This window comes from Carcharodon carcharias, chromosome 26 (genome assembly GCF_017639515.1).
Source record: "Carcharodon carcharias isolate sCarCar2 chromosome 26, sCarCar2.pri, whole genome shotgun sequence".
NCBI lineage: Eukaryota > Metazoa > Chordata > Chondrichthyes > Lamniformes > Lamnidae > Carcharodon > Carcharodon carcharias.
Window position 1 is genome coordinate 29,632,546 of NC_054492.1, and position 16,812 is coordinate 29,649,357.

A 16,812-nucleotide genomic window follows, 5' to 3' on the forward strand; every position below is an offset into this window, starting at 1 on the left:
TGTATATTTTATACATCTCAGAGCAATGCAGAGATGACACTAGTTTCTAACTGTGCAACAGATTCACAAAATGTCTGCGCTCATGCTTACAGCTCAGCTTCTGGTAGCTTCTAACTGCTCTGTTTGCTTACCTCCTGGCTTAACCAATCAAGCACAGTGAGCATAGATCAGTTATCATACGGACACAGTCAAATACAGAACAATTGAGCAACCAATGGTGGGAGGGTGGAGGTGGGCTGCTTGGCTAGAAATTCATGTGATGAAAACACCAGGAATACACCCAATCAGAGTTGGCAACTATACAGCTTCATCACTATTCCCCAACCTCCAAAATAATCTTCAGAGTAACAATCCAAGTTTCAAATCTACCATATTTACCTTTAACTGGTCATCTTCCAGGGCACGATATTCCCATAGTTTCCATACGAAAGGAGCCAACGCTTTTCATGTAGGTTTGCTTTTCTCTATGTTTATATTTTATCTTCCATTCCTACCTTTATCAATATTTGTGTAGATCCATTCCAGATGATTTGCTCAACACACCAACTGCTTTGATTGCAAGTCTGTTCCACATAGAATGATAAAGCACAGAAGGATGCCTATCGTCCTGTCCTGCTGTACCTGTGCCTGCTCATTGAAAGCGATATTCATCCATTTTGCTTCAAGCTTGTTAATCTTCCATCTTTGTCCTCAAGCCTGCTATTATATGGAATCATGGACATTTGAACTCAGGAGAATATTGGGCCCTTCTTTTCTGCACTGAATTTAGACCTCTTTATGAAGTTGGTTTTACATCAACCAATAATCTTGCTTCCTCCCCAATCCCTCTATCTGCACACTACCTTCTATAAATAATTACCCATATCTTTTTAATGCTGTGATCAAGTTAACATAGATCACCAGTTGTGGCAAAACACCTGCAATCTAAATACAGTAAATAAGCATCTTTTTTTAAATCTCAACTTTTATGTATACACTGCTTATCTTATGATCAGGATCTTTTGTCTTCGGTTGATCCACCAATAGAAATATAATATCCTTGCATCTCACCATTTTAAAAAATTGGACCCCATCTCAATCTTTTCCTAAATGAAACCAAGTTCAGTTTTGCAAGTCACTCTTCATAACTTTTTAAATTAGTTTGATCCAGGAAGTGCTGGAAATATATAACTAACCTTTCAGCATTTGAAGAGAGAAGATTAATTAATGTTGCGGGTGAAGGCTTTACCTAAGAACCCCATATGCTGAAATTCCCCTTTCAGCTCTGAACCCCGCCAAATGCATCAATGTTCTTTCGAAGGTTTGAGGTTTAAAACTGCATGCAGTATTACAAAAAATTACCTCCCTAGTGATTCGATACAGAATAACATCTGCAACAAGATTAATCTTTTCAAATTGTTCACAATGACAAAAGGTTCAAACTCTAGGGGATGCATTAGGATTAAGGAACCAAATGAGGGAGAACATTTTCACCTCCTGGTTGTAAAATAAATTACCAAAGAAGTGGATGGTATAAATGGGTACAACAGATAATCTTTTTATGTTTTAGAGAAATGTGTGAGGATAGGACAATGAGACTGACCTTGGTAAAAGGGACAAGGTTGTTGATCCTTATAAGTTTTCCTTTTCCTAAATATTGTATCATTTTTTTTAACCATCTCTTTCTGTTACAGCACAATGAGTGTAGATGATGATGCCAAGTGGCTGGAATGGGTAACCAAGCAGTTTGAAAATATTGCTGGTGAGGATAAAGAGATTAGTTTGGAAGAATTCAAGACAGCACTTAAAGTAAAAGAGGCAAGATTACGTTATTAACACATGGAGATTATTTTATGATTGTTGCCAATTCAAATCTCAGCATTCTAGATTTTTATAGTTAAAATTAACGTAGGAGCTCAGAATCACAGAAATGTTACGGTGTAGAAGGTGGCCATTCAGCCCATCATCTGAGCATTTTAACTTAGTGCCAATCTCCTACCTTTTCCCCATAACCCTGCACATTGTTTCTATTTAAATAATCATCCAATGCCCTCTTGAATGCCTCAACCACACATCCAGGCAGTGCATTCCAACCCTAACTACTCGCTGTGTGAATAAGTTTTTCTCACCTCGCATTTGCTTCTTTTGCAAAACACTTTAAAACTGCCCTCTGATTCTCGATCCTTTTGCAGGGAAAACTTTCCTCTGTGTATTAAAACAGTAAATGTGTTTTATTTTAAAAATGTTTACATTTTTAAATACTAATTACAAGCAAAGAAAATCTTCCTGGCTATGTTTATGTTCATCATTAGATAATATTCACACTGATAGTTGCAACAGATTTCATCTTAACTGTGTGTTATATTAATTGTTAAGTGTATTTTGAGATCTTGAGTGCTTTGGGAACTATTCAGGTAGAATTACCTATTTTGTTTTTAACACTATGATCAGAATTTGAATATACAATGAAGTTTGCCCAATGCTACACTGTTCTGCTGCAAGCATCAGTCAACAGTTGGAAAATTCTTTACAAATGTTCATTTAGAAAGACATTGCCAGCAGACAGAATAAAGAAAGAATCATGGAAACATACAGAAGGAGGTCATTCAGACCATTGTGTCTGTGCCAGCTCTTTGAAAGAGCAGTCCGATTAATCCCAATAATCCCCTGCTCTTCCCCACAGACCCGCAAATTTCTTTCACCTTCAGTTACTTATCCAATTCCCCTTTGAAAGTTACTATTGAATCTGCTTTCACCACACTTCCAGGTAGTGCATTCCAGATCATAGCAAGTCCCTCTATAAGTTTATCTTTCTGACCTCCCCCTGGTTCATTTGCCAATTAATTTAAATCCATGTGCTCTGGCACTGACTTACCTGGCAGGGAAAACAGTTTCTTCCTATCTACTCTAGCAAAGGCCTTGATAATTTTGAACACCTCTATTCAATCTCACCTGAACCTTCTCTGCCCTGAGGAGAACGACTCCACTTCTCTAGTCTCTCTATCCAGCTGAATAAAGAAATTAACTTGAATTTATGTAGTACCTTGTCATATAATTGGGTCACCCCAAAGCACTTTACAACCAATAGATTACTTTTGAATCACAATAGGTTGACCTGTGGGGAAATTTACACTCAGCAACATCCCACAAATTTAAAAAATGGTGAATAACTAGCTAATTTCTTTTTCACTTGGAAGTGCTTGTTGGAAGAAGAATGTTGTCCAGGAAACTGGGAGCAGTGTCTCCTCGGCATCAAATAGCACCATGGGATATTTTGCATCCAACAGGTTAATGCATCACCCAAAAGACAGCACCTCTGGCCATATTGTATTGCATTTAATTGACAGCTAGAATTTACTTGGTTAAGCCCATATAGGCGTCTGAACCCACAACTGCCTGATTCAGAGACGAGCATACCCACCTACTGTCGCTAACTGATCTATAATAGGTATTTAAAAGTATATAGAATTTCTAAGTGTTAGATGTGAACCTTGGCTCAGTTGGTAGCTTTGTCAACTCCCACTCAGAGGCCTGAGCCTATAAACCAGGCTGACACTCCTAGTGCAATACTGAGGGAATGCTGCACTGTCAGAGGTGCTGCCTTTTGAATGAGATATTGAACTGAGGCCTCGCCTGTCTTCGGGCTACAGGGAGAGAGCCAAAAGGAAAAGAAAGACCAGCATCTAAAAAGCACCTTTAGTGACCACTGGACATCTCTAAGAATGTTACAGCTAAAGAAGTACTTTTGAAGTGTAGTCACTGCTATAATGTAGGAAATATAGCAAAAAAGAAGTGGAATTAATTGGATAGCTCTTCCAAAGTGCTAACACAGCCATGATGGACCAAATGGCCTCTTTCTGTGTTGTATAATTCTAGGAATATTTTGTATATTGCATCACTGATAACTTTCTTTTTTGGGGGGACCTAATTTGCTCCCTCTGTCTCCTTTCCACAGTCCTTCTTTGCAGAAAGATTTTTCACTCTGTTTGACTCTGATGGGAGTGGCAGTATAAGCTTGGATGAATTATTGAAGGCCCTGAATCTCCTCACTCATGGAAGTGAAACAGACAAACTACGATTCCTTTTCCAAGTCTATGATGTAGATGGTAAGATTACATTCCTTCATTGCTTTTGACAGTAAAAAGCAAATTAGATTTTTGCAGCATGTACAATGTAATGGAAATTCCAGTATCAACTGCAATCAATAACTGATCTTCTTGTTTTTATAGACAGACTTAAATGAGGAGCCAAGACCCATAGTTCAGGGAACCACAACTTTTGTGCAACTAGTCTTGATTTCCACATAGTGAGAATCAGGATTGAGGAAGAGTAGATGACTTAATTGAGCTTCAGGGAGGACAAGAGGGGAAAGAAAGTAACATCAGTGGAAGAGAAAGAGAGAGACACACACACACAAAGACTTAACAGTTGTGACATGTTGACAGAAGTTGGACACTCATTGAACTGAAAGGAGAGTTGGCTATCAGATGACTAGACTTTTCTTGCATCCTGCCGAGGAGCACGAGAGAGATGGTATTAGAGCCCATTCAGACATGGGAGCAGCACTTACAAATCAGGTGGACTTTAACTATATGGCAACTTAAGCGTAATTGAGAGGGAAATAAACTGTGTTTGTTAATGGAGAACAAAATGCTTTGGGAGCCATGCTTTAGTAAGAAAGGAAGTGTGAACATTCCACTTGAGATATGAGCAGACAGTGAGGCAAAGAATTGCAATGTTGTAAAAGGAATAAGGGTGAAGCTATCAAAAGGAAGATTGGTAAATGTTAGTAGGAAATGTTGGAGACATTGAGAATCCATGTTTTTGAAAGGAACAAGATTTTAGTACCCCATCAATGAATAGGGATATCAAGGTGTAACTATTACCTTGAGCAAAGCACTCCTCCTCTTCCCTAATTCCTCACTGACTGAAATCAGAACTAGTTGTATCACCTTCTGTTGCAACACAGGATCTTAAAATTGTGTAATATCTTGGGGGTTAAATTCAACTTTGGCAGGTGCAAAATGGGTGGTAATGGAAGTCAATAGTAAGGAAAATTGGATGAGCTGGTTGATGGACAGCTGATGAGGAAAGTTGAATTTCACCTCCAGTATCTCCCTCAGCCATTTCTTCATCCCACAGTTGATAAACGTTTAAAGCCCACACTTTGCATTCATACCACACATCACTCTCTGGTTTACTTCCTTGTGTCTGCTGTTAGTGAGCTTGGTGATATCCTATACCTTGAACATTTGCCTAGATTTTCAACAGAGGAAAGCTTCACTCTTAGAGCTTGGAATGGAAGAATTGTGGGATCACTATCTTGTACCTCATATTGTACATCTTCATTCTATGTAAGACCTATTTTAGGCCCTCAGTGAAATGACTCCCTTTAATCATTCCCAGGCAACCACTGATGTATGTGTAACTATCCAATCATCACTAAATTACTGCATATACATTACTGAAGCCATTTGACTCCTCAAGTAGGACTGAGATGAGGAGAAATTTCTTCACCCAGACAGCGGTGAGCCTGTGGAATTCGCTACCACAGGAAGTAATTGAGGCCAAAGCATTGTATGTTTTCAAGAAGGAGTTAGCTCTTGGGGCGAAAGGGATCAAAGGAAATGGGGAGAAAGCGGGAGCAAGCTATTGAGTTGGATGATCAGCCATGATCATAATGAATGGCGGAGCAGGCTCGAAGGGCTGAATGGCCTACTCCTGCTCCTATTTTCTACGTTTCTTTGTTTCTATGTATATTATTGCTTTGTGATGACTCCTAGTTATCCATTATTCTCTATACAACACAATAAAATCCTGCCCTCATGGTTAATCAATTCATCATAAATTTGAGTTGTAATTTTTTATTTACTAGCTTGTTTTTGGTCATACTTTAATTACAAGATGGAAACAGGCTGTTCAACCCAACCAGTCTGTACTGGTGATTATCCTCTACATGAACCGTTGTCCTCATCACCTGTTCCCATATCCCTTATAAACCCTTTGCTTCAACCACCTATTTCACCTCTTCTTAAATGTTGACATGATTTCTGCTTCAATCAGAAACTCCCATAGTGCATATCACAGCCTCATAGTCCTATGCATAAAAACATTCCTCCTGCTCCATAACCTAAATCTTCTAAAATAACAACATGCATTTATATCACGCCTTTAACACACTAAAATTTCCCCAAGGCACTTCACAAAGGTGATATTGAACAAAGTTCGACACCGAGCCACATAAGGGAGGTTATGACAGGTGACCAAAAGCTTGAGTGAAGAGATACGTTTTAAGAAGCAGCTTAAAACAGGAGAGGTAGAGGTTCAGAAAGGTTTAGGAAAGTAAATGCAGAGCTTAGGTCCTCAGCAGCTGAAGGCACGGTTGCCAATGGCGAGCAAAATAGAGCAGGGATGCAGCAGAGGCCAGAATTGGAGGCACAAAGAGACCTTGGAGGGTTGTAGGGCTGGAAGAAGGTCACATAAGATAAGAAGGGGCAAGGCCATTAAGGGAATTGAACACACGGATGACATTTAATCTTGTATCTATGACCCCCTTCTTCTAGATCCCTCAACAACTGGAAACAGTCTGTTTCTCTCTAACTTTAAACGTCTCTCTCAAGTTACCCTGTAATCTTCTACGTTCCACTGTAAACAGCCCTCATTTAACTTTGCTGTCAATATCAAATCATAGGCAGTGGCTCCATAGACCCCGATGAGTTACGCATCGTCCTCAAATCCTGTTTACGAGAAAGTGCCATCTCACTACCAGAGGAGAAGCTTGATGACCTCACGATGGCACTTTTCGAATCTGCTGACAAAGACAGCAGTGGCGCGATTACCTTTGAGGAGCTCAAGGAAGAGCTGGAGAACTTTCCAGAAGTAATGGAGAACCTGACAATAAGGTATTGTTAGAAGAATGAATTTGGTTTCAGTCCAATTTCCTAGCCAGTCCCAAACCACAGCACAAATTTCTTATATTTTGGGCAACAAACTTTCAGCCTCAATGAAACAACTAAAAAGATGGATAAAGATGCAACAAATGGAATTTGGTATAATAACACAAGTGCTCCTGAGGTTGATGGTAAGTTAATTGTTGGGGAAAGGAAGACAAGCTTTAACCTGAAGCACAGCCTGTTCAGCAACTGACCTATGACTGGTTCATTAGAGTTGCCAAGTCTGGTTGGATGTATTCCTGGAGGATTCATTACATGTTTCCCATCTCAAAGCACCAATCAATCAATCAGTCTTTTTCTCCCATCACCAGTTCCTTTATAACTGACAAATGAAATTGTTCAAAGAAAATGGGTAAAGTAAATTTAAAAAAAAAATTAAGTGATTTTCCTCCCAGGCATTGCTCACATCAGTATCCTGGAAATTAATCTTTAATTTCTGGAGGGTTAGCAACCCTATGGAATAGGGATTGGGTACCAACCTTGGAATCTGACCTTCCCATAATATAAACATCCTCACTTTAAAAGCATAAGGTCTGTCCAAGAAAAACGTATTGAGGCCAATTGTAGCACCGTCCCAGTGGAGGTTTCCCTGTCTTTACACAAACAAATGGTTGAAACTGAATCCTCCCTGCATAGACTCTGGGCTCAAAGTGAACTCATTCAATTTTCTCAGCACCTTCAATTTGACCAAAATTATCCATTGGCTCCATCAAGACTCTCAGCCAAGTGGGAACAAAGGTTGTGCAGAAGCTCCTTGCATTTGTTTGACATTTGCAATAAATTCTTTAATTGCTTTCAGCCACAGGTTTGTTTAATTAAGCGTCGATGAGGAGCTATATTGTAAGCAAATGTGTGATGTCTTTGACAATTGAAACAGTTAGTTATATTTATGTGTCCATGACAGAAAGAGCCTGAGATCCAAGTGTGTATGAAGCCCTCCTGGGGGTTATTATGGAGTTGTGTATAGTTGGACTGTCAAATCAATACAAGACTTTTATTTCAAAACTTTAAGTTCAGGTGAAATTGCAAAGCTGTAGAAGCAGCCATTTAAAGACTAATATTCAAATTAAATAGTATGTGTGTAACGCCTTATGTTACACTAATACTTTAAAAAGTAGACATGTAGACTTTTACATGACAGGAGTGGTGCCAGCTGGATGGATGGATGTCCCACAATCTGTGCTTCAACGGTATAAAGAAGCCAAGGTTCCAGGGACAGATGGCTCCCTGAAAAAAATGTCGCTATGATTCTGCTGCCAATGCAATGAATCAGGTTCCTTTGATGTCAACAGATCCCCCATGTTGACTGTCTTGGATAGACCTTAACTTTCAAAGCCGAACAGAAGACTGGCAATGGTAATTCCACCAACCGTTATATACCCCGCTCAGTGTCCTTTTACATTTGCTTTGGGCAGGGTGTATAATGGTCACCAATCTGCTACCAGCAGTTCTATGCCCAGTGGCGAAAGTTAAAGGAGTTTCTGCTCTGAGTGTAAGATTGGGAGGGTGTGGAGCCTTGTGCAAAGTCACCTAATAAACACAATTGCCCATATACCTCTCTGGATTGTAGCTTTGAGCACTGCATGATCCTGTATGCACTGAGAGGACCATCATTCATCATAATTTGTAGGAGTACATTACCTGACTGATGCTGTGTTAAAACGTTCACAAGGAGATTTAAATGCTCAGGCAGGAGTAATGGCAATCGGAAAATATACCCTGTCATCTCTAATGACTTTGAAGTAAAGCTCTTAAAGCTTTAGTAGGAAATAATTAAACCATTCATATTAAACTTCTTTGTCCACTATTTTAATGGAGGATGTAAGTGTGTTAGCACCTCCATTAAAATACCAATGTGGGGGGGAAATTCGATACAAATGTGTTGTGTTCACTAAGGCATGAGATAACAAGTAACAGCAAATTCTATGTGCCAAGTGTGAACAAACATGAAGTATTTGCCACATAATAAGTAATAGCTGCTGTTCGAATGCTGTGGAATGTCTGGACTGGGCCAGTACCGATTAGGATAAAGAAAAATCATATTTTTTTGATCTTAGTAAAAACGCAATCACATTGCAAACAGCCCTGGCAAAGTTAACTTCGCTGGTTTGTTTACATTTGTCTACATCTACCTCATGCTCAGAGTACATGAGTGTACAGATACTGATGCAGGGGGAGACTCGTTATGAGGGTGGGAGGGCTACATCTGTGAATGTTTTTTGCATAGAATTACATCCCAGGCACAACACAAAATTAGGCCATTCAGTCCATTTGGTCCATGCTGGTGTTTATGCTCCACACGAACATTCTTCCACCCTCGTTCATTGAACTGTATCAGCATGTTCTTCTATTCCTTTCTCCCTCATGTTGTTTCCTAGCTTCCCCTTAAATGTATTTATATCATTTGCCTCAGCTACTCCTTGTAGTAGCGAGTTCCACTCTCTGGATAAAGAAGTTTCTCCTGAATTCTCTGTAGGATTTATTAATGACTATCTTATAGCTATGGCCTCTAATTTTAATCTCCCTCACAAGCAAAAAATCTTCACAATGTTTTCCCTGTCAAACGTTTTATAATCTTAAAGACCTTATCTGGTCCCTCCGTAAGCCTTCCCTTCTCTAGAGAAAGAAGCCCCTGTCTGTCCATTTTTTCCTGATGGGTATAACCTCTTAGCTCTGGTAAATTCTTGTAAATCTGTTTTGCACCTTCTCAAGTGCCTTTATTTTTATGATATGAAGATCAGAATTGTTCACAGTACTCCAAGCATCCTGTCACTTGCTGAGATTGGGAATCTTTCTATACAGCTCAATATTGGCCATGTTTGTGTTTGAAAACAGATGGTGTACAATGTTATGCGGCAAGTGGGGCAGTAGGATTGTTAGGCCTAGAAAAGACTAGAAAAGATCCAGCAGACACAATGGGCCAAATAGCCTCCCGCTGCATTGTTAACCTCTAAATTAAAAAGAGAGAGAGTATTTTAAGCGTGTGCATTGAAATAAACTGAAAGTTAAAACTCTGGAAGCAACTTGGCAAATTTCTGTGCAAATGCACGGCTTGAATGCCAATGAATCAAGCACCTCCAGTAAGTGCAATACACTGGGTGTCTTATACATAGACTACCCCTGAGTCATGAAGTTCTAATCTCACATTAGAAAGGTTGAACAGGACCACCCTATCAGTTCACATGCAGTGCTATTGAGAGCGGCCTTGAGAAGTCTAGAGTTAACATATCCTACTCCACTGAAGGACAACAGCTATTTTGGTAACATTTTTTCTCTTCCTACAGTGCTGCCAATTGGCTAAAACCACCGACTACAGAGAAATACATGAGACAGACCCCACGGTATCTGACACGAGCCTACTGGCACAATAATAGCCGCAAGCTGCTCTTCATGTGTTGTTACATCCTCATCAACATCTTTCTTTTCACGTTTGCTGCCATGAAACATACCAGCTTTGGTGGGTGGGTTATGTTGGCAAAAGGCTGTGGGCAGTGTCTTAACTTCAACTGTACCTTCATTGGGGTGAGTACTAATACACATTCCCATTGGAACTAAATCTTTTGACAGTGAATTTACATTATGAAGGATTTGCACACTAGTTTGGCAGGTTCATGTGCAACCCAGTGTGATATGAGTCACACAGAACAGGGTAGCTCCAATATTTAATCCTTAGACTATGTTGAGTTAATTACAACCAGCTTGACAGTAGTTGTACTTGTAATGGTGATAGAGTGGAAAATCAACCAGGATTCCTGTTTCCAAGTGCTCTCTATGGATTGCTGCTGAAATTGTCAGGTGAAGATGGGTTTTATGCTCACCTCTATTCTCCCTCCTGCCCCCACAGTTGAATCACCTGCCAAGTCTCAGGAGATCATTGAGACTTGTGTAAAACAAGCAACTGAAACTGGAAATGGAAACAGGAGAAAATGTGTAATGTATAAATGTGTAAATCCTAAAGTCAAATCTGCACCCTCACTGTCTTTGTTCACATATGAAGAATGATGACTAGAAGGCTGTGGACCCCTCTCTGTAATCCCACCTCCCCAGCATTGGTCAGTACCTAAAGGACATAAGGGAAGATTTAATAGAGGTGTTCGAAACCATTAAAAGTTTTTATAGAATCATAGTGTGGCTAAGCACAGAAGGACGTCATTCAGCCCCAGGTTCTATACAAGAGCAACTCAGTTAGTTCAACTCAGCCACCCTTTCCCCATAGCACTGCAAATCTTTTCTCTCCAAATAGTTATCTGGTTTTCTTTTGAAAGCCACAATTGAATCTGCCTCCATCACACTTTTAGGCAGTATATTGCAGACACTAAACACGTTCTGCTTAAAAAGAAAAGTTTTGCTTTATGTCACTGTCATGTTCATTTAGCAGTCACCTCAAATCAGAGTCCTTGGGTTCTCGACCCTTTGACCAATGGTGAAAATGTTAGAAATGCAGGTCCCTTTAAGAATAAACCAGGACAAACTTCAGAGTGAATTGAGAGCAGACGATGCTTATTGAAGTCTACTTCGGAGCTGGGTTTTTCCCCAGTAGGGAGTTAGCTTCTGGACAGGGAGAGGATACAGAATGGAAGAGTGGAAATTGGTATTTGTTCTGAACTATAGTTTAACAATAAAACAGTTGTGATTCACAGAATGTCTTCTGCTGCCTGATTTGGTAAATAGATATCCACGATTGGGAACAGTTTTTCCCTATCTACTGTCTCCAGGCTCCTCGTGATTTTGAATTAGTGGAGGAAATTTAATAGAATAAATAAGGAAAAGTTGTTTCCAGTGGCAGAAGGGTTGGTTACTAGAACACACAGATATAAGCTAAGTGGCAAGTGAACCAGAAGTGCAATGAGGCAAAGTTATTTTACTTAACGATTTATTATGATCTGGAATTCACTGGCTGAAGATAGTGGAAGCAGATTCAATATTAAATTTCAAAAGGGATTTTAATATATAGTTGAAGGGGAAAATTGTGTAAAGCTGTAGGGAAAGAGCAGGGGATTGGAATTATTTGGATAGCGCTTTCAAAGAAATGGTGTTGGCATGATGGGCCAAGTGGCCTCATTAGGTACTGTATCACTCTAGGATAAGAACATTGAGAACATTGGCAAAAGGAAGAACAAAATTAGAATGAAGCGCTATGGCTGAAGTAGTATAGTATTCAAGGTTACAAGAGTTCTACTTCTTTAAAAACCCAGTTGAAACATTGCACATCAAGAAGTGAAGCCAAGAAAAATTAGGCTCATCCACTTAGGAGGAATGTCAAATCATACCAGTGTTGGCAACCTGGTGAGAACCATTAGTAGATAATTTGGCTGTCCACTTTGGATGTGGTTCAAGATCCATGGAGATACAGAATTAAATAGAAAGATAATATCTTGTTAACATAATAACCCCTAACTAAATAGGATACTTGATGTTGAAACTGATGGGAACTCATGGTATTATTTAGTATTCACAACACAGAAACAGACTATTCAACCAACAAATGCCTCTTCCCATCCTTCATCTAATGTCACCACCTTATCCTATCCTTTTCTCCCTCGTACATTTATCTAGCTTCTCCTTAAATGCATCTATGCTAGTTGCCTCAGCTATTCTTTATGACAGAAAATTCTACTCTCTAGGTAATGAAGCTTCTCCTGAATTTCCTATTAGATTTATTAGTGGTCTTATATTTATGGACCCTAGTTCTGGTTGACTCTGCAAGTGGAAGCATTTAATAAAAACAAGTTAATTTGAATAGGACCTCTGAATGTTTGTGTTATGATCACTGTTTCTTTTATTATTTGTGTTACAGGAATTTATGATTATTTTAGCCAAACCTTCATTACTCTTCCCTCTTAAAGGTCCTTATGCTGCGCCGATGTCTGACCTGGTTAAGAGCAACCTGGATGGTGCGGGTTCTGCCTTTGGACCAACATGTACTCTTGCACCAGCTGGTGGGGTTTGCTATATTTGGACTGAGTATTATTCATGCTATTGCACATGTCGTGAACTTTGGTAAGTTTAAACAAAGTGATGGGCAACATTATTTACACATTAAAGCTTCCTCTTTGTAAAATAAGAGAGTGTTTTTGATCAGTTTTTGAAAGCAAACCTGACGATCAGGTTTTTGTTTGAAGAAAACAATTAAACTGTCTGCATGACTTAATTGTAAGAACATAAGAAATGCGAGCAGGAGTAGGCCAAACAGCACCTTGAACCTGCTCCGCCATACAATAAGATCATAGCTGATCCTCAATCTCAAATCCACTTTCTTGTCCCTTGTCCCTTGATTCCCTTGGAGTCCAAAAATCTATTGATCTCAGTTTTGAATATATTCAAAGATTGAGGGTGGAATTGTCCATGCTCACTGGGATAGACAATTCCAAAGACTCACAACCCTATGAGTGAAGAAATTTCACCTCATCTCTGTCTGAAATGACCATACAGTTATCCTGAGATTATACCCCTACTTTTAGGTTTTCCAGCTTCTCAGCATCTACCCTGTCAAGCCCTCTCAGAAACATACATGTTTCAATGAAATCACTTTTCATTCTTCTAAACTCCAGAGGTGATGGACCCATTCTACTCAAGTTATCTAGGCATGATAGTTTTATACAGTATCACTAATTGAACTTCTGTAATATTTCATTTATACCTTTTGAGTTCGTTTACACTTGTCAAAGAGGCAGATGCAATGACAGGGAAATCGACTTTTCTTCAGTCAGTATTTCCAAGTAGGTCCAAAGTGAAGTTTCAAAGACATCCTTGAATCTTAGATGAACTTCTACTCTACCAGAGTTACACACTTCATTTTCTGAATTACATGTCTCTAGTAGCTTTCTGAATGAGAATACAAATTCCCAATCTTGTCCATAACAACAACTTGTAGTTATATAGCACCTTTAACTTATAAAATGTCCGAAGATGCTTCACAGGAGCATTATCAAATAAAACTTGACACCAAAGATAGTTAGGGCAGATGACCGAAACCTTGGTCAAAGCTTTAGATTTTAAGGAGCCTCTTAAAAGAGGAAACAGAGATAAAGATGTGGATAGGCTTAGGAGGGGAAATCCAAATCTTGGACCTAGGCAGCTGAAGGCAGAGCCACCAGAAGTGAAGCAATGTAATGGATGCTTCACCAGCCAGAATTAGAGGGACACAGTGATCCCAGAAGGTGGAGGAGGTTACAGGCTATAACCATGGCCAACCCAACACTACCTCAGCTCAATTATGCTGGTTTTAATGCTCAACACCAGCCTCTCCCACAGTCCCCCCCACACAACCTTATCAACATATCCTTCTTTCCTTTCACCTTGTAATTATCTAGTTTCCCCTTAAATGCATCCGTGCTATTCGCCATGACTGCTGCAGGAGGTAGCAAGTTTATTGAGATTTATTTCATTTTGCAGTGAAATTGACTCACGTTGGGACCTACCAGCTGTGGGAGTATCTCTTTACAACAAGGCCTGGGATTGGTTGGATTTATGGAACCGCATCCATTACTGGAGTAATTTTGCAGCTTCTGATCATTTTGATGTTAATCTGTTCAAGCACATTTGTTCGTAGGAGTGGACACTTTGAGGTATAAAAAAACTAATCAAAGTTCTTTAGAATTTAATAATCAAGTGTAATGATTTGGTCATTGATGTCAGGCCACTGAAGCAAGTCAATAGAAGATAGGAAGGAGTGTGCTGGTTGACTTACTATCCATTTTTCTCTATTACTTTGAGGCTATTATTAAAGTTCAGATGCCTTGATCCCACCCCTTCATTGTGTCACACTTTGGAGTACTAGCGGCATCATGGGGCCCTAACAAACAAGTCTTCCTGCTGGACTAAAACAATAACAGATAATTGCTAAAGAGACCAACTAATTGGAATACTCCTTGTCAAGCACAGATCTACTATAGACCACACTTGTTACCTGCCAGTGAATTACAAGGTAATAGTCAGGGCAAGTTATTTGTTGTGGCAGAAAAACACCAACACTGAAGAGATGTTTGCAGTCTCTAAATGTTTCCTCCTTTTGTCCCTAAGTCTAGACTTTGTACTCCTGATACTGCTCGATTGAACTACTCAGTCCCTGAAGTTATATGCTGACATTGGACACTTTACCTGCTGGCGATGTACTCACTTTCTCTCTCTGCATGTCTGGTTGCGAGCATAGCTAGGTGGCTACCAGCTGCCCCTGGGAGTGTCCAAAGAACATTGTATAAGTGGGACAACAACTTAAGCTATGTACAATAAACAGCGAAAAACCTAGGCTGGTTCTTCCTAATGTCAATCCAACCTGCACAGAACTGTACACCTGCATATGTAATACAGAGAAGTTGTGTCAAATAATTATTATTGTCTATTGCAAATGCTGATTGTGTTGTGCAAGTTATGTTAGGCTTGCATTGTAGAGGTATCAGATTTTTGCAAGATGTTGCAGAATAATGTGAGCTCGAAACAATTTTTATGGAGTCTGATATCACTTGATGACTGCCTCTACTAATGACATGTACATATTTACTGTGATTGACAGGTTTTGATCAGTATTCAAAAACCAGTACTCATCTTCTGCATGAGCACTTATAGCCTTGAAAATGACTGAAGGCTTCTTGATGCTGAATTGTGTTCAATTGTTTGAACTTCAAAAGTTGCTAACTCCATCCCAAATCGCTCTCTTCCAGGTGTTTTATTGGACCCATTTGAGCTACATTTGGGTCTGGGCTCTGTTAGTCCTTCACGGTCCCAACTTCTGGAAGTGGTTTGTGGTCTCAGGATTCTTGTTCCTTATGGAAAAAATAGTCGGAATCACAGTTTCGCGAATTGGTGGCACTCAGGTTGTGGAGGTTAACTTGCTGCCATCTAAGGTAACTAATAGTCCAGTGTGTGATTGAATGGATGGATAGACAGATAGATAGAAGGCCCTTTCTTCAAATGGATTGTGAGACCATTGCATTTTGATTTTCGATGGCAAAACACTGCGATGCTGGAATTCTGAAATAAAAACAAAAAATGCTGGAAATTCTCAGCCACTGGTGAAAGGTCATCTTGACCTGAAACGTTAACTCTGTTTCTTGCCACAGATGCGCCTTGATTTACGTCATCCCCACTACTCTTTTCAACCTGGGTAGTGCTTTGAAATATGGGGCCTGAAGCTACATTTGGGTTCTCACTAAAGAAGAAAGAAAGATAAATTGATGTAGCCTGCTGTTTCCTGCTGCTGTAGTCAACATGGAAGAGTTGCTTAAAATTAATTTTTTTGGCTGGTATTTAACTTACTTGCCATTACTGGCCAATTTTTTTGGCAGAGCCTTCAAATGGATCTCTCCATGATAGACGGTTGCTCCATTTGAGGAAGGAGCAAGAAGTTTAATATAAATCTGGAGCAGGCTGTCTGTAGTAGAAACACCATCCAGTCTCCTGGCTGAAGGCAGGTGCTGGGATGTAGTGGTAAGGGGTCTAGAGTAAGCAAAATTCAGATAACTCACCCTGCTGTCCAGGTACCAAAAATTGAAAACAGACTGCCTTATTGAGCAGCTGCTATGACAAGCCTGCTCAGCAGATAGCACTATTGCCTCTGGGTCAAATGTTTGTGACTAGGCTGTCAGTCCAGTGCAATATTGAGGATGAGATGGTAAAGTAATTTACTGTGTGAAGCTCAGTGTATTGACTGTTAATTGTTGTACCTCAGTAGTTACAAGCCTTTTCTAACAGTAAGATTCATCATTATCCACTGTGGTACAGGGTTGGCCAAATTCACATCTACAGTGAAATAGATTTTGTCTTCAGTCCCCATCAGGAGCTGTTCCCTAGCCACCAACTCCATCCCTCTCCCTGGTAACTGTCTGAGGCTGTGCCAGACTGTTCAAACTTTGGTGTCATGTTTGACCCCAAGATGAGCTTT

At 39.8% G+C, this 16,812-nt stretch overlaps 1 protein-coding gene across 1 annotated transcript in view; it reads left to right on the plus strand.

Moving 5' to 3' along the window:
- The first annotated feature begins 1,677 nt into the window (after nt 1-1,677).
- nox5 (NADPH oxidase, EF-hand calcium binding domain 5) overlaps nt 1,678-16,812 on the plus strand; it is a 46,980-nt gene continuing 31,845 nt past the window's right edge. The window contains exons 1-7 of the mRNA XM_041174902.1: nt 1,678-1,797; nt 3,935-4,085; nt 6,671-6,881; nt 10,217-10,454; nt 12,779-12,932; nt 14,328-14,500; nt 15,593-15,775. Coding sequence (XP_041030836.1) covers nt 1,678-1,797; nt 3,935-4,085; nt 6,671-6,881; nt 10,217-10,454; nt 12,779-12,932; nt 14,328-14,500; nt 15,593-15,775 — 1,230 coding nt within the window. The remainder of the gene's footprint in view (nt 1,798-3,934; nt 4,086-6,670; nt 6,882-10,216; nt 10,455-12,778; nt 12,933-14,327; nt 14,501-15,592; nt 15,776-16,812) is intronic.